Raw genomic sequence first — 22,316 nt, forward strand, 5'->3', positions numbered from 1 at the left:
TGGGGCTTGAACTCATGACCTCAAGATCAAGGGTTGCATGCTCCACTGACTGAGCTAGCCAGGTGCCCCTCCTGATTTTTAAAAATTTATTTATTTATTTATTTAAAATGTTTACTTACTGAGTTTTGGGGGGGCGGGGAGAGAGAGAGAGAGCGCTGAGCGAGAGAAAGCAAGAAAGTGCGTGCAGGGCGTATAGGAGGATTAGGAGGAACTTGACGGAGGACCAAGGGGGAGAAGAAGGGCAGAAATGGTGGGGGAAAGGGAGAGAGGCAAACCATGAGAGACTCTTGAATGCTGACAAAAACTGAGGACTGATGGATGTGGGGGGGAGGGGGGGATGGGCATGAAGGAGGGCACTTTGGGGATGAGCACTGAGTGTTATGTAGAAACTAATTTGACAATAAAATATTTAAAAAAAAAAAAAAAAAAAAAAAAAAAGAAAGTGCGTGCAGGGGAGGGGCAGAGAGAAAGGGACCCCAAGCAGGCTCTGCACTGTCAGCGCATAAGATTGTGACCTGAGGCGAAGTAAAGATCATGACCTGAGGAGAATTAACTGACTGAGCCCCATCTCTTCTGATGATTTAAAAAAATTTTTAAAAATGTTTTCATTTATTTCTGAGAGAGAGAAGACAACGAGGATAGCGGAGGGTCAGAGAGAGAAGGAGAAACAGAATCCGAAACAGGCTCCAGGCTCTGAGCTGGCTGTCAGCACAGAGCCCAACGTAGGGCTCGAACCCACAAACCGTGAGATCATGACCTGAGCCAAAGTTGCATGCTTAACCGACTGAGCCACCCAATTGCCCCTCTTCTGTTGATTTTAAAGTTAAATATTCTGTGTTTATATGTGTGTATGTGTGTATGTGTTATTGCTTATAAAACCTAAATTTCTGTTCATTGAGTTCTGTTTTTTTTCTTTAAAGCCACATACTATTTAACATATTCTTATAATGTTCCACCTTCCTTCCTATGCTGTATTGTCTAGAATTTTGGTTCTGATATTTTTATGGATTAAATACTTTGTCTTTTTCTTTAATTTGGAATTTTTTCCCCAGTAACAAAAACTTTTTCAAAACTACCAATTTGATTACCTTTTTTCCTGTGTTTTTTTTTTTGTTTGTTTGTTTGTTTTTTTTAAGTAGTCTCCACACCCAGTGTGGAGTCCATTTGTGGGGCTTGAACTACAACCTTGAGATCAAGACCTGAGCTAAGATCAAGATTTGGTCATTTAACTGACTGAGCCACCCAGGTGCCCCTGATTATCTTACTTTTTAGTCTCTTCTTCTTCTTTATTTCTCTTGTTCAAGTGTACTTCCTCCAAGAATATTTTCAGTTTGGAACTTTTTATGACAAACTTTCTGAGGCATTACATGGCTGAAAATATTTTCATTATGTTCTTTTACTTTAAAAAATTGGCTGGAGGGGCACCTGGGTGGCTCAGTCGGTTAAGTGACCGGCTTGGGCTCAGGTCATAATCTCATGGTTCATGGGTTCGAGCCCCACATCAGGCTCTGTGCTGATAGCTCAGAGCCTGAAGCCTGCTCCGGATTCTGTTTCTCACTCTTCTCTCTGCCCCTCCCCTGCTTGTACTCTGTCTCTCAAAAATAAATAAACATTTAAAAAAAAATTGGCTGGATGTAAAATTATATGTCTAATACTTAAAGAATATGACTTTATTGTCATCTTGTATCTAATATTACTTTTCAAGTTTGATAGTGGTCTGATTCTTTTTCTTTTGTAGGTATTCTTTCTCTTTTGAAGGTTATAGGGTTTTGTTTTGTTTTGTTTTGTTTTTTTCTTTGGTCTTTGTTCATACATTTTGCTAATTTTAGGCTTGGGTTGTTCCTTTACCCTTTTTTGGCAGTCTTAGCTCTTGTAGTTTGTGGTCTTTCATCTTTTTTAGATTGAGGTCAGTTTATCATGTCATTTTATTTTATTTTATGTTAATTAGTTTATTTTTAAGTAATTTCTACACCCAATGTGGGGCCTCAACTCATGACCCCAAGATCATGTGTTCATGTTCTTTTGAGCCCCCCAATTTATCATTTCTTAATGATAATTTAAAATAATCATTTCTTCAAATAATACTAATCTCTCAGGTCATCTGAGTGGCCCAGTTGGTTGAGTGTCTGACTCTTGGTTTCAGCTTAGGTCATAATCTCATAGAGTTTCTATGAGATTCGAGCCTAGTGGGACTCTGTGCTGACAGACCGGAGCCTGCTTGGGATTCTCTCTCCCTCTATCCCTTTCCTGCTCACATGTGTGCACCCACTCTCTTCTCTCTCTCTCTCTCTCTCTCAAAATAAATAAATAAACTTTAAAACAAATGTTACTGCTCTCTTCATTCTTTTGGAACTCATAACATTCAGATGTTGACATCTAGAAAAATTTTGTCTCTAAATTGATAATTTTTCATTTTTGATGGTATGTTGGAGAAATTTACTGATAGTTACTTGAGTAAACAGGACACTGCCAGTCACTTGAGTTATTTGGTTTTCTTTTGATTGACCCCTGTTGCCTATGTGTGAAGTGCCCATTTGTTGGGATAAAGCCTTGAAGTTGCTTGATAAAAGTTCATTTCCTTTACAATTTACTAACACTCTTTAACTAGAGCATACTTGAATGCTCACACTTCAGGTGAGTGTTGTGGTTGTATACATGATTGTGCAAGTTAAGGGATAGCTACTTTTAAAAAACCAAACCCCATTGCAGAGCTATACTTCCTTTTTAATCAATGATACCTTATAAAAGTCTTAAATGTATGTATAGAAACAGGTGAAGCTTCATCAACAGGTGTGCACAGATGAGGTAGTGGCACAAATTCATGAGCTGGTGGGTGGATTCTAGGTTAAAAATTTGAAAATACTTTAAAATTTAGAATTTTAACTAAAACTTTTAAACGTTTTTTATTTTTATTTTTGAGAGAGAGAGAGAGAGAGAGAGACAGAGCATGAGTGGGGGAGGGGCAGAGGGAGAGGGAGACATAAAATCTGAAGCAGGCTTCAGGCTCTGAGCTCTCAGCACAGAGCCTGATGCAGGGCTTGAACTCAGAAACTGCAAGATCATGAGCTGAACTCAAGTTGGACACTTAACAAACTGAGCCACCCAGGAGACCCTAGTATTTTAATTTAAATATTTTAGTTTTTCCTGTTCGAATTCAGCCTCCAAATTTATTAGATGGAAGATTTGAAGGGAAGTGATAGTTGCTCAAGGGCATGCAATTACTCAGAAGCCACATTTCAACCAAAAATGGATATATATATATATATATATATATTTTTTGTAATCTCTACACCCAACTTGGGGCTCAAACTCATGACCCTCAGCTCAAGAGTCTCCTACATTTCTGACTGAACCAGGCACGCACTCCAGGAAATTTTGAAAAATTCTTTAATATTTTTAATTGGGTAACACAGTATACCAGAAAGACACTGAACAGAAAAGGTACACAAGACTTATGACCTTGGATATTTGGCAAAATATTTTATTTTTATTTAAAAATATGAAATAAAATATTATAAATATTTCAAACAATAAGTACACAGAAAATAATAAAAAACTTTCCCCTGCTCCCTTAATTCCTCCAGTTTGTTCTTTCTAGGGATAACCACTGTTAAAGTTTGTTAACATCTTTCCAGACCATTGCATATGTGTTTATGGGTAATTTATATATTTTAAATAAATGGAATTATAATCTGTATGCTATTTATGATAGTAAACTATGTATCACGTATATTTTTGCATATCAGTTCTTTTTGATTTTCTAATATTTTGTTGTGTCATTATAGCATCACTTCTGTAACTGTTCCCTGTTAGTACACAAATTGTCTCCATGTTTTTGTTCTTTAAAAAAAATTTTTTTATGTTTGTTTGTTTTTGAGAGGGACAGTGGGGAGGGGCAGAAAGAGAGGGAGACAGATGATCCAAAGCAGGCTCTGCACTGACAGCACAGAGGCTAATGTGGGGCTCATACTCACTAACCGTGAGATCGTGACCTGACCTGAGGCCTCAGGCTTAACGGACTGAGCTATCCATGTGCCCCTGCATGTTTTTAGTACTATAAGAAATGTAGCAGAAAATTCCTTTTTTTTTTTTTTTTAGATAAAGTGGAATTACTGGGTTGAAGGTCTATGTATTTTAAATTGTTTAGGTTTTTCCAGATTGTCCCCTAAACAGGCTAAAATCAATATGTACACCACTCCCCAAATACTCTCAACACTATTCTTACATAACTTTTACTGGCAAATTTAGGGAGTTAGGCTTTAACTTTCATGAAGGGCAGAGACTATCTCATCATCAATTTTGTTTGTGAAAGGAACAAGTCACTAGAGAATTTAATAAGCTTATAGAATTATATTAATCCTAGAAAGCCAAGCAAGTATCTTTACTTCATACTATATCCACTGTCAGGCTGTAGGTTTAATATTTGTTACTTCTACTACCTCACCTTGTTCTTCTAAATAGTCTTATGAGGTAAATGGTAGTTTTTAATTACACTGGTAGTGCTACAATGTAAGACTGGCCCTGTCCAATATTTAAATTTTGTGGCATTTTCCTGTACCTATGTCTCTTTCTCATTTTAAATAATATTTTCAGATTAAAAATTATTTTCCAGGAAGAAAAATGCATTATAACTTAAAATAGATTGTTTTTGTTTTTTTACAGTTCCTGTGCTCACTTTTATGTATTTTGTCTGTATATTCTTTCACATATTTATTCTTGTTTAGAAATGTTAAACTACTAAGCCATTGCTTTTGGAATGTTTGAGGAAAATGTAGGACCTTTTTGTGTGCCTGAAGTTTGAGGACTTTGTAGAATAGTATTGGCCCTAAGGAAATAAACAGCAGTGTGAGTTTTGTTTTCTGCAGTCATGGTAACTGGTGAAAGAAAAAGAAATTGAACGCACTTCTAAGCTTTCTCATGAAAGCAGGAGTACTTATTCTTAAAAAAGGTAGGAAAAAAGACTGTCTTACAAAGGAAACTGGAAAAGATTGACTGCACTCATACATTTTTTAATCTAACCTAGGTGATAATGTTCTTATTTTGTTTATGTTTTTTCTCTTTGAGAATCTTTTTCTCATCAAGTATCTTACTCTTTAAAATTTTATTTTATTCTTTTCTGTTTTTGCAAGAAACTAGGTCATCTTTATCTTTTTATTTTTATTATTATTTTTTAAATTTAAGTAGACTTCATGCCCAGCTTAGAGTCCTGGGGTGGGGTGCTTGAAGGGCCTTGAAATCAAGACCTGAGTTGAGGTCAATAGTTGGATGCTTACCAGACTGAGCTACCCAGGTCATCCGATCTTTTTTAAAAATAAAATTCTTGGGATGTCTAGGAGGCACAATTGGTTAAGCAACTGACTGCAGCTCAGGTCATAATCTCAGACATGGTTCTTGAGTTTGAGCCCCACGTTGGGCTCTGTACTGACAGTGCGGAGCCTACTTGGGATTCTCTCTCTCTCCCTCTCTCTCTGCCCCTACCCAACTCATGCATTCTCTCTCTCAAAAGTACATAAATAAACTTAAAAAACAAAAGAAAAAGAAAAGAAAATTCTTGGGGTACCCGGCTGACTCAGTTGGTAGAACATGTGACTCTTGATCTTGGGGTCAAGAGTTTGACCCTATGTTGGGAGTAGAATACACTTGAGAAAAAAAATAAAGGGGGTATTTAAATAAAAATCTTACCTGACTTCTTTGACTTTATTACCTCTTTAACTATTGCCTCTTCTTTCTTCACAGTGACACTTAAAAGAATAGCTCTGTAGTTATCCCCTGTACTTTCTCACCACGTACTTAGTTCTTTACCTGGTGATTTCCACCCTGCATTTCACAGAAGTTGTCCTGTCAGAAGTTATGGCAACCTTTTTTCCCCATGTTTTTTAATTTTTAAAATTTATTTTTATTTTTTTAAAAAATTTTTATAGTTCATTTATTTTTGAGGCAGAGACAGAGCATGAGCAGGGGAGGGTCAGAGAAAGAGGGAGACATGGAATCCAAAACAGGCTCCAGGCTCTGAGCTGCCAGCATAGAACCCGACGTGGGGCTCGAACCCATGAACTGTGAGATCATGACCTGAGCCGAAGTCGGATGCGTAACTGACTGAGCCACCCAGGCACCCCTCATGTTTTTTTATTTTGAGAGAGAGAGCACATGTGCATTTGGGAACACAGGAGGGACAGAGAAGGAGGGAGAGAGAATCCCAAGCAGGTTCTGCATTGTCTGTACTGAGCCCGAAGTGAGGCTCCATCTCACAAACCATTAGATCATGATGTCTTGAGCTGAAATCAAGAGTCAACACACTTAACCAGCTGAGCCACCCAGGTGCCTCTATAGTGACTTTCTAACTACCAAACCACATTTTTATCAGCTTTTCTTCCATTCAGTTGTTTTGGAACAAACTTCTCCCATGTTTTTTATGTTTATTTTTTTATTTTAGAGAGAGAGAAAGTATGAGCAGGGGAGAGAGATAGAGAGGGAGAGAGAGGAGAATTGCAAGCAGGCTTCAGAAGTTTCAGCGTGGAGCTAGATCCCACAAACCTGGGATCATGACCTGAGGTAAAATCAGGATTGGCCACTCAACTGACTAAGCCACCCAGTTGCTCCCCTGCTCTCCTGTTTTAGTAAGAGACTATATTTTTCTCTAATTTGTACAAGATCCTCTCTGCTCATTGCTTGAATATAAGCATTTTTTAAGATTTTTACTTTTGCCCTCTGATTTTTTTCATTCTGTATATTATCTGCGATCCTTTTATTGCCATTTCACATCCATCCCCTGGTCCTCACCTCACTCTGTCTTAGAGCTGCATTTCCCACAGCCTGAGAGACCTCTCCCTAGATTTCTGGCTAGAATTCTAAACTTAACTTTTGAAATTAGAGGTCAGCATTATACTTCTTCCTTTAACATCTGTCCTCTGGCTTCTCCCCACACTCACTAAAAAATGTAACAACTACTTTTTTTTAAAGAAGATTTTTTAAATTAATTTTTTAATGTTTATTATTGAGACAGAAACACAGCATGAGTGGGGGAGGGGCAGAGAAAGAGGGAGACACAGAATCTGTAGCAGGCTCCAGACTCTGAGCTGTCAACACAGAGCCTGATGTGGGGCTCAAACCCATGAACCGTGAGATCACGACTGAGCCAAAGTCTGACGTTCAATGGACTGAGCCACCCAGGTGCCCCTGTAACAACCACTTTTTACTAACCTGCAGTTACATTGTGTTTATTTGAATACCAGTGTCACTAATTTCTCAGTTACTCTGCTTTCTGGAATCAATTTATTTTCTGCTTTCACAATTCTACATGAGGCCATCATCAAGGCTCAAATTAATCTCATGGTCTGCTAATTCACTAATTTCCTTGACTGTCTCATTTTTTTAATGCTATACTTGGATATATTCTTTTTGTCTTTACATTAAAATGCTAGGTTCTTTACTTCTGACAAATTCTGATCTGGTTAGAAAGTCTTCCCTAAAAAAGTAGAGCAGCATAAGCCCTCTTCTTCTTTATTATTCTCAAGTTCTTTTGCCTAGTTTTAGGAGATTTGTGGTAGAATAGTTGCCAGTATTTATAGTAGCTGATGAGCACAGCTTAAGAGCCTCTAAGACTCAAGGAGAAAATGATTTTTGCTAACTGTAAAAATTTAACTCTTTTTAGGGTTAGAATTCCCACTTAGGTGGGAATGACTTTATCTTTTAATTCTACTTTTATTTTCTGGCACTTACTATTATACTTCTCTTGGAAGTTATCTCATCTTTGAATCATATTCCCCTGACCATTGCATGTTACTATGTTTTTACAAAACAAGGTTCACATCATTTATATCTTTGTTCATATCTGGGGCGCCTGGGTGGCTTAGTCTGTTAAGCATCTGGCTTTCGCTTAGGTCATGATCTCGCGGTTCGTGGGTTCGAGCCCCGCGTCGGGCTCTGTGCTGACTGCCAGCTCAGAGCCTGGAGCCTGTTTCAGAGTCTGTCACTCCCTCTCTCTCTGACCCTCCCCTGCTCACGCTGTCTCTCTCTCTCTCCTAGAAATAAATAAAACATTAAAAAAAATTTTATATCTTTGTTCATATCTACTGGCAGTTACCATTTTTTGTTTTTGCTTTCAGAGAATTGTATACTTCTATTGTAGAACTCACTATAATATGCCATATATCATCATTGTGACTGTCAACTCAGTAGGTTTTGTATTGAGTTCAAATATGTCTTAATCTTCTTTTTACTGTTGTCCTCCAAGTCTTATGTACGCAGTAGAGTCCTCCATAAATGTTTGTTAAATGAAATTATTCTCTTAGTCTGAAAGATGCCTTTCTTACTCATGGATTGTAATCACTCTGACACACATTGCTAAATGACTGTGGGTAGGTTGCATAATCTCTCTTAAGTATCTTTGTCCCGAAACTGGCAACGCCTTTCCTCAAAGGGTTAGATTATAATTAACTAGTAAAACGCTTTGAAGATGAAAAAGTTAAAGTTGAGCATTATGATCATCTTATTAAAGGTGAACTGTTAGTATCATCAGGTTTGCAGGTAAAAGCTTTCCCAGAGCTTGAAGTCAATTAAATGGTGAAGTAATTATTTTGTATGTATTTGCATTTTGGTTATTTGCTTTGCTTAAATCCCTAGATTTTTTTGGGAGGGAAGGAGCTTTTTGTAATGTTAGTTAGAGAGAAGTCAAGATTGAAACCCTGCCACGATAAGAAAAATACAGTAGAATAGTGCAGCAGTTAGAATTACTTGCCTCATATACTTAAACTGTATTATATGGGTGAAATCCTTAAACTTTTGGATACTAAGAATCATTTGGAGGCCCTCATTAAAAATATTCCAACTCCAGAGATTCTAGTTTAGCAGGTTATATTTCTTTGATGAGAAATCAGGTGATTTCTGATTCAGTTAGTGTGTGCATAATGCTTTGAGAGACTCTCCTGAATGGGGCTGAAAAAACTAGTAGAATATGAGAGAATGGCCAATAAATAAACCTACAAACTCATTTAAATTGATATTCAAAGAGTTATGTAGTAACCCAAATTACTTAAAAAAATGACTAGACTTCAAATATTTTACTGTGTTGTCTTTAATTCAGTAAGTGTGTAGTACTTATTCTCAGAGTATGTTTGTAAAACTTCAGGACCTATAGATATTCCATGAAAAAAGAGTTCCATCAGGTAAGTTTGTGAAATGTTATATACTGTCCTCCATACTTAGAGGTTTATGGTGCATATTAACATATTAAATAAGACCCTTAGAAGTCCTACAGGGAAGGACCTTGAACCTCATTGTTTCCAAACTTATTTGACTCTGAACCTTCCTTTTTTCTCCTAATAATTCCTATTAATAATTTACTGAATGAACTTTGGGTAATCTTGAGCTTTTCCCCCCTCTTGGTATGGTGTGCAATTAAAAAGAAATGAAGTATTTTTTTTGTAAGTGAGAACTTAAAATCTTGCTAGAATCTCAAGACTTAGAATATGACATTTTAAAGATGGTAAACATATTATACTAAGTTGAATATAACCAAATGCCAAAATATATAATAGAGTTGCAGCCTGTAGAGGGAAAAGGTCAATTTATATTAGATCCTTCAGGTAAGATTTTCAGGAAAAGTTTTTTTGTTTTTTTTTTTAAAGTTAGTGCTGCTCACTGTGGGGCTTGAACTGAGAATTCTGAGGTCAAGGGTTGCATACCAACTGAGCCAGCTAGGCGCCCAGAAAAAGTTGGGTGAGTGATGGGATTTGATTAGGAGGAATAATGCTGGCTTGGACTATCTAAATTGATGAAGTAGTTCACAGGCATCTGTTCCGTTTCTGTATTCACAGACATGCCTTAGGTTAGAACACATGACGTGGCTTTCTCAGTGAGTACTAGATGAGTATGTTATATAATAATGCTTTTCAGACACTAATGTGCGCAAGAATCACTTGGGGGTCTTTAAAAAAATTTTTAATGTTTTATTTATTTCTGAGAGAGAGACAGCATGAGCAGGGGAGGGTCAGAAAGAGGGAGGCACAGAATCTGAAACAGGCTCCAGGCTCTGAGCTAGCTGTCAGCACAGAGCCCAATGCAGAGCTCGAACCCATGAACCATGAGATCATGACCTGAACCAAAGTCGGACACTCAACCGACTGAGCCACCCAGGTGCCCCATCACCTGGGGAATCTTGTAAAAAAAAAAAAAAAAAAAAAATGTTTCTGATTGTTTAGGTCTGGGGTGGAGCATATGTGTCGTGAGAAATGTAGACACTAATTAGGTCTTGAATGAGTAGTTGAGTTAGATGACCTTTAAGACATGCTTTAACCTTAGTATTTTTCTAAATATCTAAGGGTAGAGTATTTGAGATAGTAGTAAGAGTTGTATTTTAGGAATGGCAGGACCTAATTTTTTTTTCTTCCGTCTTTTTTTAGTCATGTGACTTTGGGCTAGTTAGTTAATTTACTCTGGAAAGGATGGGATTGGAGATGGCAAGAGCCTGAGGAAGTGAAATAGTACAATTTTAAAAAGCACTCATTTGTTAAGTACAGTAAGCATGTTTATTGATAAGGTACTATTACATGATTGAATTGCATTTTTTTTTTTTTTTTTTTTGTTGAATTGCATTTTAAATCGTTTTTCCCCCTTTACTAAGGATAGTTTGGAAGTAGCTGAACAGGTTTTCTTGGTAATTTTAGTAAGTGGTATTGGATGTTACACAACTAATATATTTATTTTCCTTAATGATGGACACTCTGATTGAATATCTGGTTGCTTTTCCCTTTGTGTCTTTCAGTATGAGTGTAGCCTTGTGGCTTGCTTATTTATTTATATATTTATTTATTTATTATTTTCAGAGCAAGAACACAAGTTGGGAAGAGGGGCAGAGAGAGAGATGGAATCTTAAGCAGACTCCATACTCTGCATGGAGCTGGACGTGGGGGCTCAATCCCATGACTCTGGGTTCATGATCTGAGCTGAAATCAGGAGTTGGATGCTCAATTGACTGAGCCACCCAGGTGCCCCTGGTCTTGTGGCTTTAAAACTAGCTCATGGCAAATTGTAGCACAGCACAAAATTAGAAACTGGTCTTTTTGTGAACAAATTTTTAGTAAAGTAGTCTCGGTGCACAACGTGGGGCTTGAACTTATGACCCTAAGATCAAGAATCACATGCTCTATTGGCTGAGCCGCCCAGGTGCCCCTATTACAAATATTTCTTTCTCTTTTTCTTTTTTCTTTCTTTGTTTGAGCTTTTATTTATTTATTTTGAGGGTAGGGGAGGAAAAGAGAATCCTAAGCAGGCTTTGCACTACATTTCTTAAGTTTGTTTGTTAGGTGACATTTTGACTTGTTATTTGTGTAATGTAGTTGTCTTGCTTTGGGAAAATATGATTTAAAAATGCATTTATGAAATAAATAGTTCTTATAGTTTTTTCTTAAATTTATGGCATAAAAGGAAATAATATATATGGTAGCATATTGAAAATGGTAATATATACCTTTGAAATACAGATCTATAATGTCAAGTAATAAAACATTAGCATACAAATTAAATCTTCTCTAAAGGGAAGGTTAATCTTCCCTCCACTCTTAATCCATTTGCCCAGTATCTTGGGAGTTGAGTGGTGAAGAAGAGAGCTACTGTGCAGATACTGACCTTCCTGTAGTCAGAGGATATGTGGCTAGGGAGGGAATAATGGAAGTGTGATAGGTGGACATCTCTGGTTGAGAAATTGATTATATTAAGCAAATTAATTGAAAGAGCAAATAAATAAAAGTATTGAAGATAATGGAAGCCAGGTTTCTCCCTGAGAAGAGCTTACAAATGTAAAAGGGGAAAGTCTAGAAAGAAACTTAAGATGTGAACTTAGAGTTTGAAGCCTTGGTGTATATGCATATGTTATTATTTATGCACAGATGAAGAAAAAGGTATAGATGTGTGTATTTATATGTATGTGTGTGTGTGTATATATATATATATATATATATATATATATATAGTCATATATTTCCTACTCTTTGCTGAGAGGACTCAGTAGCTATGAAACCCTAGTAACAATGAGCACACCTAATGCCCAGATCTTGGTTTCTAAATTCTGTCCATGACTAAAAGGAGTCAGGGCCTCTTGGAGAATGGCTAATTTTAGAGTCAGGGAGGGAATTGTAAGATGAATTTAGAGATGTATTTTGTGTCAGAAAGCAAGGAAGTATTCAAATGATGGGGACATGTCAAAAAGGTACAGGAACCACTTTCAAAGGGCCCTTGATTGCCAAAATCTTGTGTAATTTGAGCAACAAAATAGGATAATGGATTTTAATCTATAGTATAAAGTAAGAATCCATGAGTCTACACTGATAAAGTTAATGAGTAAATGAATTCTGACAAGGGGATGGAGGGAAAGCTCTTTAAAGTAGAATGCCAACTAAAAAATGTAGAAGGAATGATGGGATTAGGTAATCACCATCACAATGGTATTAGATCAAAGCAAAAATTGTCAATGGATACTAATGGCTGGTGGATGGTGAAAGTTTGATGAGGAACAGAATATTGGTGAATTATCAGAATAATTCCACATTGAGTCTAATCAAACACAAAGGGAAAAGTAGTGAGTTTATTGAGGAGAAACCTGGCAAATACCAAATTGACCAAGTGATGAAAGTTACACATAATGATGGGTAAGTAAAGTATGCACAGTATCATTTGTATATATTCTTTCCAAGAATGTGAGTATTAGGAGCATCAGATCCAGATTGAGGGTCATCCTAGAGAACTAAAGGCCTGTACGCTTTACAGTAAAGGGCATGAAAGACGGGGGAAGGCCTAGCGAACGATTCCAGATTGAGGGAGACTTAGGAGATCTGAGAACTAAATGCAGTATATGTTCGTGGATAGGATCCTGTATCTGGTTCAAGTTTGAATGTGTTTGTGGATTGGCTCTGCATTGTATCAGTGTCTTGATGATTACAGGTTTGTAATAGGTCTTGAACTCCGGGAGTGTGATGACTCCAGCTTAGGTTTTCATTTTCAAGATTGCTTTGATGATCCGGGGTCTTTTCTGTTTCCATACAGATTTTAGGATTATTTGTTCTAGCTCTGTGAGGAATGCTGGTGTTATTTTGATAGATATTGCATAGATGGCTTTGGGTAGTTGTCGACATTTTAACAATGTTTGTTCTTCCAATCCAGGAGCATGGAATACTTTTCCATTTTTTTGTGTCTTCAATTTCTTTCATAAGCTTTCTGTAGTTTTTTCACCTCTACAGTGTAAAAACTAAGTGTATAGATTTTTCACCCCTTTGGTTATGTTTATTCCTAGGGGAACTATTTTAAAACAAAAACAAGAAACTATATGCTTTTCTGATTATAAATTTAATCTTTCTAACTCCCTTGTTTCTCTATTTACAGATTACTACATTTGCTATACTTGTAGAGAGATTCATTTAGTAAATATTTATTGGTTGAATACTTTGTTAAGAATTTAAGAATTCTATATTTTTAATAGGGATAATAAATACATTTTTAACTGTCTTTCAGAAAGCTGAAGTTGATGGTAGTTTAAGTGATAGCCACGTGTCTCCTCCAGCCAAACGCACTTTGAAACAACCTGATTCTGTTTGCAAAGACAAATCAAAATCACGAAGTACTGGTCAGAGAGAGGAATGGAATATATCAACCGGACAGGCCAGGTGAGAAGTGAGAACTCACCCATTGTTTTTTCATGAATTATTTGATATAATTCAGGGCTCATATCAGTGCTAATTTTCTTAAATTATAAAGCCACTAGTGTCTAGAAATACTTGTAAATTGTTTAAACTTATAATTTTTGTTATGTTTTAATTTTCTCTAAATATGCCATAAAATATATTTGTTTTATAAAAATATATAGTATTTCATAGAAGGCATTATTTTTAAAATAATAAGAATTTGGATAGATCTTGAATATGTATACATATTTATACTGAAACTTTAAAGACATTTGATTAGAATTATATTTTATTTGAAAGTAAAATCTCCCTTTCTAAAATTATTAAATATTACATTTGAATTGATACACCAAAATGAAGTAAAATAAAAACTAATTTTTAAGGAAACCTTTCATTTGGCTGTTTTCAATTTAAATTTACTTTGTGTCTGTTCAGTATGTATCAGGAAAACTTCTTTTTACACACTTACCATCATATGGTAATAACTTGTTGTAGATAGGATAGGCACACACACAGAAAAGATTTAAACTTTGAACTCATAAGTTTTAGCTTCTCTTTTCTCCAGTCTTTGATGTAGAAGTGTTAATGATGTGCGGACTACAAACAAAAGTAAAAGGGAAATCCTTTGGTTTCTTTCCTCCTTCAAGTACCAAAAAATTATTTGATTTTATATGTGTAGGTAAATTCTGGATACTGTTACTCTTTAATGAAAAAAATCTTTGGTGTTTTATAGACTTTCATAGGCAGTATATATTTACTATTGTCTAAAGAGTCTGTATTTCAATATGTTCCAGAAGATGAACCACTTTTTTAATTTGCATTGTCTGGGAGCTAAGTAGGAAAATCTTGAATCATAGCCTGTTGATTTTTTTTTTTTTCTTTTTCTTTTCCCATACTCATTCATCATCTGTGAGATAAAACAGATCCAGGTATTACTAAAATGAGTACTGCCCTTTAATTACACTTACAGACTTGATCTACCTGTTGTAATCTGTATCCTATATTTATTAAATGAGTGAATCAGGCTTCTTTTTCTAGATAAATGTTTCTTTAAAATGTTCTTTTAGTGTTCAAGTTTGACCTTTAACTGTAAGATAATTTTAAGTTTGTGTGTATAGCAGACTAGATTTTCTAATTCTTAGCCACTCCAAAGGCCTTTATGTAAATTTATCTTGATCATGTCTTTTGTTAAAAAAAAAGTTCTCAAAAATTGTTTTGGGGAGAGAATTTTACTTCCATTTAGGTACCTCAGTGTGATACTCCTTTTTTTATTTTATTTTATTTTATTTTTTTTTATTTTTTTTAATACTCCTTTTTTTAAAAAAAATACTAAGTATATCTTGAATAAAAATCTTGAGAAATAATGAATACCAACAGAATTTATTATTCATATTTTGGCAGAAAAGCAATATAAAAAGTTTTTTTTCAGTCAAATTTTCATCTAGAAATGTAAGTGCTACAGTGTTTGAATATTTTGGTGGTTTTTAAAATTTTTTTTCAATGTTTATTATTATTATTATTTTTTTTGATAGAAAGAGACAGAGTGTGAGTGGGAGACAGGCAGAGAAAGAGGGAGACACAGAATCTGAAGCAGGTTCCAGGCTCTGGGCTGTCAGCACAGAGCCTGATGCAGGGCTCAAACTCATGAGCTGTGAGATCATGACCTGAGCTGAAGTCAGACAATCGACTGAGCCACCCAGGTGTCTCTATATTCTATTCAATAGAATTGAATTTTAAGGAAACCTTGTAAATACTTTAGATTTTGAAGTAGTGTAAAAAGGAAAATCAGGATTTATTTGAAGGTTTGTGTTTGTTTTTATGTCCTGAGCCTAAGAATCCTGATTCCTTTATTTTGATAATCTATGGTCTTATGAGCATATAAAGTAAAATTATTAAAGTTCTTTCACAAAAATACTGTGCTACAAATATAATTCATTTGGGGGAAGAGTGAATATAGATAAGAATTAGCATTAACTATGAAAAATAATGAATCCCAAGGGACTTTGTAATGACTACTAAATTTTTTAAAGAAATTACTGTTGATTGGTGAAACATTTATTTATTTATTTATTTATTTATTTATTTAAAATGTTTATTTATTTTGAGAGAGAGAGAGGGAGAGGAGGAGAGCTAGAAAGAGAGGGAGAGAGAGAATCCTAAATAGACTCTCCTGACAGCACAGAGTCAGATACATGACTCGATCCCATAAACTGAGATCTTGACCTGAGCCAAAATTAAAAGTCAGATGCTTCACTGACTGAGCTACCCAGGTGCTTTCAGGAGCTTTCATTTAAACAGTGAACTTACCTAGTTACATTTCAAGTGATTAACTTTTGGAAACTTTGATTCAAGAGAGTTTTTAGGCTTATGTATTATTATATATGCAGGCCAACTCTTAAAATACTAGTATTTTCTCTTTCCATATCCAGATATTTAATATTCTGTATCCTTTTTGTTCATTTTCATCTTTATAAAGAGAAATGGTAATGGAAAAATGACAATAACCTGTGATTGTAAGATAATTGCAGTCACACGCTCTACCCCTGTGATTGTAAGATAATTGGATTGATTGAAGAATAAATTTTTATTTTTACCTTTTAAAACATCTTTCAGGGGCACCTGGGTGGCTTAGTCGGTTAAGCGCCTGACTTCGGCTCAGGTCATGATCTCACGGTTCGTGGGTTCGAGCCCCGCGTCGGGCCCTGTGCTGACAGCTCAGAGCCTGGAGCCTGTTTCAGATTCTGTGTCTCCCTCTCTCTCTGACCCTCCCCTGCTCATGCTGTCTCTCTCTCTCTCTCTCTCTCTCTCTCTCAGAAATAAATAAAACATTAAAAAATTTAAAAAAGAAAACCATCTTTCATTAGCAATGAAGTAAAAGCCAAGTAAGCATTGTCTTCTTCAGAGGGACAAAGGCTTATATTGTGGTTTTTCTCCAGTGATGTTGCTGTTGTTCAGAAAGTTTTAGATTTCTTTTGTAGAATGATTCCAGGGTTAGCATCTTATTTTTTTGAATAATTTAAATATGTAAAATTTCAGTCATTTGGTTTTTGCATATGCTAAAGTTCATTTGGAGCCAAGACTTATAAATAAATAAACTCATCATACTGAGTTAGTATTATGTTGGGTTCAAAGTCAGAGTAGATTTATGAAGTAGTAAAATTGACTTTTCTCTGTCATTTTAAGTGGGTTCTCAAGAATTTCACATGTATAATCTTCCAAGAAAAGACTTGGTAACATACCAATTTTGTTACTTTATAATGTACTTTGTATATAGAGATGCTAAAAATGAAGTACTTTCCAAGAGGTGTAGTGTATTAGTTTTGTTGTTTTCTGGGAAAAAAGGAGGGCTGGAGTTTTTTTGTTTTTGTGTTTTTGACAGTATGTGTACATGTAACAGCTTGAGTTTTTGTGCATATCCTTTAATCATCCGAGCCATGACCTTTATTAGGCAGGAGCATATATAATTAACATTTAATATTTAACATTTAAAATTTAACACAAAGAGTACTGGAGTAATCAAAAACATAATATTTTTGTTAAGAAAATTTGTGCAAACAGGAGTGGGAGATATAGTCATCCACTTATGGAATGAATAAGTCATGGGGATAAAAGGTACACTATAGAGAATATAGTCAATGGTGTTGTAGTAGTGTTGTGTGGTCACCAATGGTTGCTACACTAGTAATGAGCACAGCATAACATATAAACTTGTCCAAACACAATGTTATGCCCCTGAAACTATTATAATATTGTGTATCAAGTATACTTCCATTAAAAGAAAATTTTGTGCAAACCATACAGAAGATAATTATCTATTTACTTTTTTCTGAATGTCCTTTACCTTTTTCTTAATTTTTGAAAATAATAATTGTTGGGCATTTTAGAAATACCTTAGTGAGTTTACATCGACACTTCTTTTATTATGTAGCAATTTAGTTTTTGTTTTCACAAAGTATACTGTGAGTTTTTTAAGTCTTGATGTTTTGATAATCATTTAGGTATCTTCCTACTGAATTAACATTTCTTTTCCTCCACCCAAAGGGGAGAATTGTACAGTGACCATTTCGAGAAATTAGCTAAGTTTTCATTTGTTGGGTTAGAATGTGAAATTAATATAATTGAGAAATTCTTAAATAGTTTTGGTGTTCAAAGACTTTTTTCTTCTTACAGAATATTGTTTGAGTAAATTTGTCTACGTTTTGAATTTTATTTTGTTAACCAAAACCAGTAATAAATGTCTGTAATCATTGCTGCTTGTAATAAATTATAATATCCGTTAAATTTATACTACATGTTAAACTTAAGTTTAACTCTCTCCTTTGGACTTTATGGAGTTGAAGACCGAGTAAGTTCAGTTTGTAATCTGTTATTAAACCTTTTCTTGAAGTAATAAAATGACTCTTAACTAGTATATTTTATTAATTGGTGCATTACCAATCTTAGAGTAAAATAAATGTTGTCTTTACTATTAAAAAAGTAGTATTGTTGATATTTTAAAGATTAAAGTGACTCCACCAGTATTGCGTTTCTTGCTTCTTTAAATGAATGTTGATGTGTTTGCATATTAAATATAATTGTGTTCTAGGTTAACTTCTCAGCCTGGTGCTACATTACCAAACGGACATAGTAGCTTATGTGAGTATTCTGTTATGAAACTGGTTAGTATTGAAATTCTTACTAATGTTGTTAGAGTAAGTGTTAAAGTGGGGTAAAACAGTGATTTACTAGTAAGTTCAGCATACCGTTGGAAATGACTGGATTTCAGTCATAGTGAATACTTAAATAATTGTTAAACATTGAGAAATCAGTACAAAGTAAATAATTTAAATTATTATGATGGATTATAAACAGTTATCAAAATTTTAGATTATTGGAGATAAAAACTGTTTAAGAGGTTATATTAAATTTTTTGTAGTCTTTTAAAAGAATTTTTGATTATTTTTTCTTTTTTTCTTTTTATACTCTATACTTTGAAATATAAATCTCTCTCTTCTTGTAGCCCTTCGAAGCCATCCCCTTCGAGGGGAGAAGAAAGGAGATGGGGACCTTTCTTGTATAAATGGTGACATGGAAGTCAGAAAAAGTTGTCGTTCCAGGAAAAACAGATTTGAAAGCGTGAACCAGAGTTTGTTATTTGATCAGCTAGTAAATAGGTATGAATGCTTATGCTGTAAGCAGTTTCATTTAATTAATTTATTCACTTGATTTTTCAGATTTCAAAATTTCAAAATCAGATTTTAGATTTGAAAAAATCATTTATTTTTAAGCTTGTTTTGTTTCATTTATTTATTTTTAATGTTTTTAAAAATTTATTTTTGAGGCAGAGGCAGAGCATGAGATGGGGAGGAGCAGAGAGACAGAGAGACACAGAATCCGAAGCAGGCTGTCATCAGAGAGCCCGACACAGGGCTTGAACCCACGAACATGAGATCATGACCTGAGCCAAAGTTGGAGGCTTAACCACTGAGCCACCCAGGCGCCCCTAAGCTTGTTATGTTTTAAAAAATAAGCACTGAGTTAGCAATAAATGCCATTATTTTAAAGATTAATTTGAATTAACAGTCGTTAGCAATGATTATCAGTTTCTAGTCATTTTATTAGTTTTAATAGTTTATGTAAATAGCTAAATTTTCTCCTCCTTTTTAAGCTCTTGTTTGTAAATAATATAAAAAATATTTTTTTCTGTTTTAATTGTTCCTTATTTTTTGTTCCTTTATTATTCGTTAATTTGTTTTTGACAATTTTCAAGCAACATTAAGTTCCGTTATTAATATGTAGTAAGTATAGTTTTGCTTAGTCAAGATTTTGAATTAAAGGTTTTCTGAGACTGGGTATATGGGATATAGCTAGTGAATGAGCCTCGCAGATTGCTCAGTTTCTACATGCAATGAAATTTTTCTTCTCAGATGATAAATTATCCTGCTTACACCTTGCAGTGGCCTTGAGAGGGGAGGTCAGTACAATCCCATTTTACAAGAGAAGAAATTATATTCTATAGTGGTAATGTCAAATTTGAGTATTAGTTGTTATTTGTTAAGTACCTAGATCATTATCTGGACACAGAATAAGTACTATATGAATGTGTTTAAAAGGTAAAATATGGTAATGCTAGCCTGCATTTCATGGAGGTCAGTGTTCTCTAATTTTTAAAAATATCTGTTCAGTTAACCTTATGTTGGCTTTAAACCTTTTACTGATTCTTTATCCTAGAAATTTTCTTAACACCATCTTCAAATAAAAAGATTGAATTACTATTTTGTTTTCATTGCCTTGGATCTAGTAGTCAGTTATTTATAGTGGCATTGTGGATTTAAATGTTTGGAGTTATGAGCAAAAGTTCTATTTTGTAATTTAAAAAAGTTTTTAATTAAAAAAATTTTTTAATAGTTTATTGTCAAGTTGGTTTCCATCTAACACCCAGTGCTCATCCCCACAAGTGCACATCACCCCCTTTCCTTCTCCCCCTATTTTGTAAGTTTTAGATATATTCAGGTAGAAGATGTTCTGGATTTTTTGGGGGGCGTTATCTTCTGATGGCGCTGATTCAGAAAGATATTTACTTAGAATGCTATCTACAGTTACATATCACATAATTTAATTATGCTTTGATGAAGAGTGCTCTTTCATGTGTACACACGTGGTCTCACAATTGTCTGAATCCTAGTTTTGTTATGTGATTGTAGTACTGCTGAAGCTGTACTGCAGGAAATGGACAACATTAACATCAGACGGAATCGTCGGTCAGGAGAAGTAGAACGACTTAGAATGTGGACAGATACAGAATTTGTGAGTATATTTACTTTAACAACCTTTGCAAATATTTTTTATTTTGGTTGAGAGCTTCAGAGGGAGAGTGAGCAACAGCATTGGATTTTCTCGAATTAACAGAATTGTTCCTTTGTTTCTACTTTAGTTTGGGATTTTATGTTTTTTTCTTCTGTCTTTACTCTATTTTCCACAACCTTTCCCCAAAGATTCCCTACACTTTTGTCAGAACAGTTTACTGATTCTGTTACTTTTTTAATCTGAACCTTTAATGTTCTTTGTATTGTGTACTGAATTAATTAAAAACACCTTGACCTTCATAATCGGGATTCAACTTTATCCTCTCACACACTATTGCCCAAGTATAAACAAATCATCCTTGTTCCTTTATCATTTACTTCTGGTAATATTTTTGGTTAGGGACTGTTGCAGTCCTACTTTTGTTTCATGGTTCGTCTCAAATGTTGCCTGCCTTCCTGTCCTTAGCAACAAGAGGATCATCTCTCTGAATTCTAGAATACATTCTACCTTTCTTTTTTTTTTAAGCGTTTTTTTAATGTTTATTTTTTTTTTTGAGAGAGAGAGAGAGAGTGCACCCAAGGGAGGGGCAGAGAGACAGGGAGAGATTGAATCCCAAGAGATTGAACCTGAGCTGTTAGCGCAGAGCCTGATACAGGGCTCAGACCTGTGAACCGTGAGATCATGACCTGAGCTGAAATCAAGAGTTGGACACTTAACTGACTGAGCCACCCAGGCGCCCTTACTTACATTGTACCTTTCTTTATGGCATTTAACTTGTTTTACTTTTTTTTTTTTAAAACGTATTATTTATTTTTGAGAGAGAGATAGAGACAGCATGAGCAGGGGAGGGTCAGGGAGAGAAGGAGACACAGAATCTGAAGACAGGTTCCAGGCTCTGAGCTGGCTGTCAGCACAGAGCCTGACGTGGGGCTTGAACCCGTGAACCGTGAGATCATGACCTGAGCCGAAGTCGGACGCTCAACTGACTGAGCCACCCAGTGCCCCTGTTTTACTTTGTTTTATAGTTACCTGTGACTTATCTTACTCCATCCTACTAGACTGTAATTTGCTTGAGGGAGAAAGTGTGTTCATGGCACTGTAGTTTTAAATTTTCAAGTATTTTGTAAGTTTGTTTTATTTTTCCTCTTGACCATTTTTCATAAATCTGTGTCTTGGAAATAGGTGGTCAGTAAATTTCAAGAGTGGTCCTGTCCCATTAGGTTAATGATATTACAGTCAGGAATAAATTCCATGTTAATATTTGACAGAGTTTTCTCTTTAAAAGGAAAACATGGATATGTATTCAAGAGTGAAAAGGCGAAGAAAGTCATTGAGAAGAAATAGTTATGGGATACAAAATCATCATGAAGTATCTACTGAGGGTGAAGAAGAAGGTTTGTAAAGCACTTTATGAAGTAAATACTACAAAGTTCAGTGGGGAGGGAAGAAAATTATATACAAGTAATACATGTGTAAGATTGCTGAGTGTGTGATTTTTGGCTTTAGGGTCTCTATTATGTAATTTGGAATAATTTTTATTTGATTGGAATTCTGAGTTTGTACCTTCATTTGGAAAAATGCCTTTCACTATACTTTATTATGTAATTTATCTCATTAGTAGCAATTGGTCCTGTGACCTAATCTGGTGTGACATTTGTCATGAGCTGATTTGTTGCTAGGTGAGGCCTCTTTTGTGTTTCTAATTGGAAGTCTCTATCCACAGTCATCTTCTACCCATAATCTCTGAATCTCTTGCTTATTTGGATCCCAAATTTAGTTACCAACTGAGGAGTAAGTGGTAAAGTTTAGAGAAAGAGGGACTGCTAATTCTAGTGGAGGGGGTGGTACTGATCTTTG

General features: G+C 35.1%; 1 protein-coding gene across 3 annotated transcripts in view; it reads left to right on the plus strand.

Annotated features, from left to right (window-relative positions):
- ATAD2B (ATPase family AAA domain containing 2B) overlaps nucleotides 1–22,316 on the plus strand; it is a 162,955-nt gene that overhangs the window by 9,794 nt on the left and 130,845 nt on the right. For 2 of the 3 annotated variants that reach the window (XM_039238342.1, XM_039238343.1), the window contains exons 2-6: nucleotides 13,504–13,655; nucleotides 18,259–18,308; nucleotides 18,673–18,826; nucleotides 20,357–20,459; nucleotides 21,745–21,853. In XM_039238342.1, coding sequence (XP_039094273.1) covers nucleotides 13,504–13,655; nucleotides 18,259–18,308; nucleotides 18,673–18,826; nucleotides 20,357–20,459; nucleotides 21,745–21,853 — 568 coding nt within the window. Of the gene's footprint in view, nucleotides 1–13,503; nucleotides 13,656–18,258; nucleotides 18,309–18,672; nucleotides 18,827–19,584; nucleotides 19,627–20,356; nucleotides 20,460–21,744; nucleotides 21,854–22,316 lie in introns of those variants that run through there. The other variant, XM_039238344.1, reaches the window with a different exon arrangement.

Source organism: Hyaena hyaena, unplaced genomic scaffold (assembly GCF_003009895.1).
Source record: "Hyaena hyaena isolate Hyena2069 unplaced genomic scaffold, ASM300989v1 scaffold_138, whole genome shotgun sequence".
NCBI lineage: Eukaryota > Metazoa > Chordata > Mammalia > Carnivora > Hyaenidae > Hyaena > Hyaena hyaena.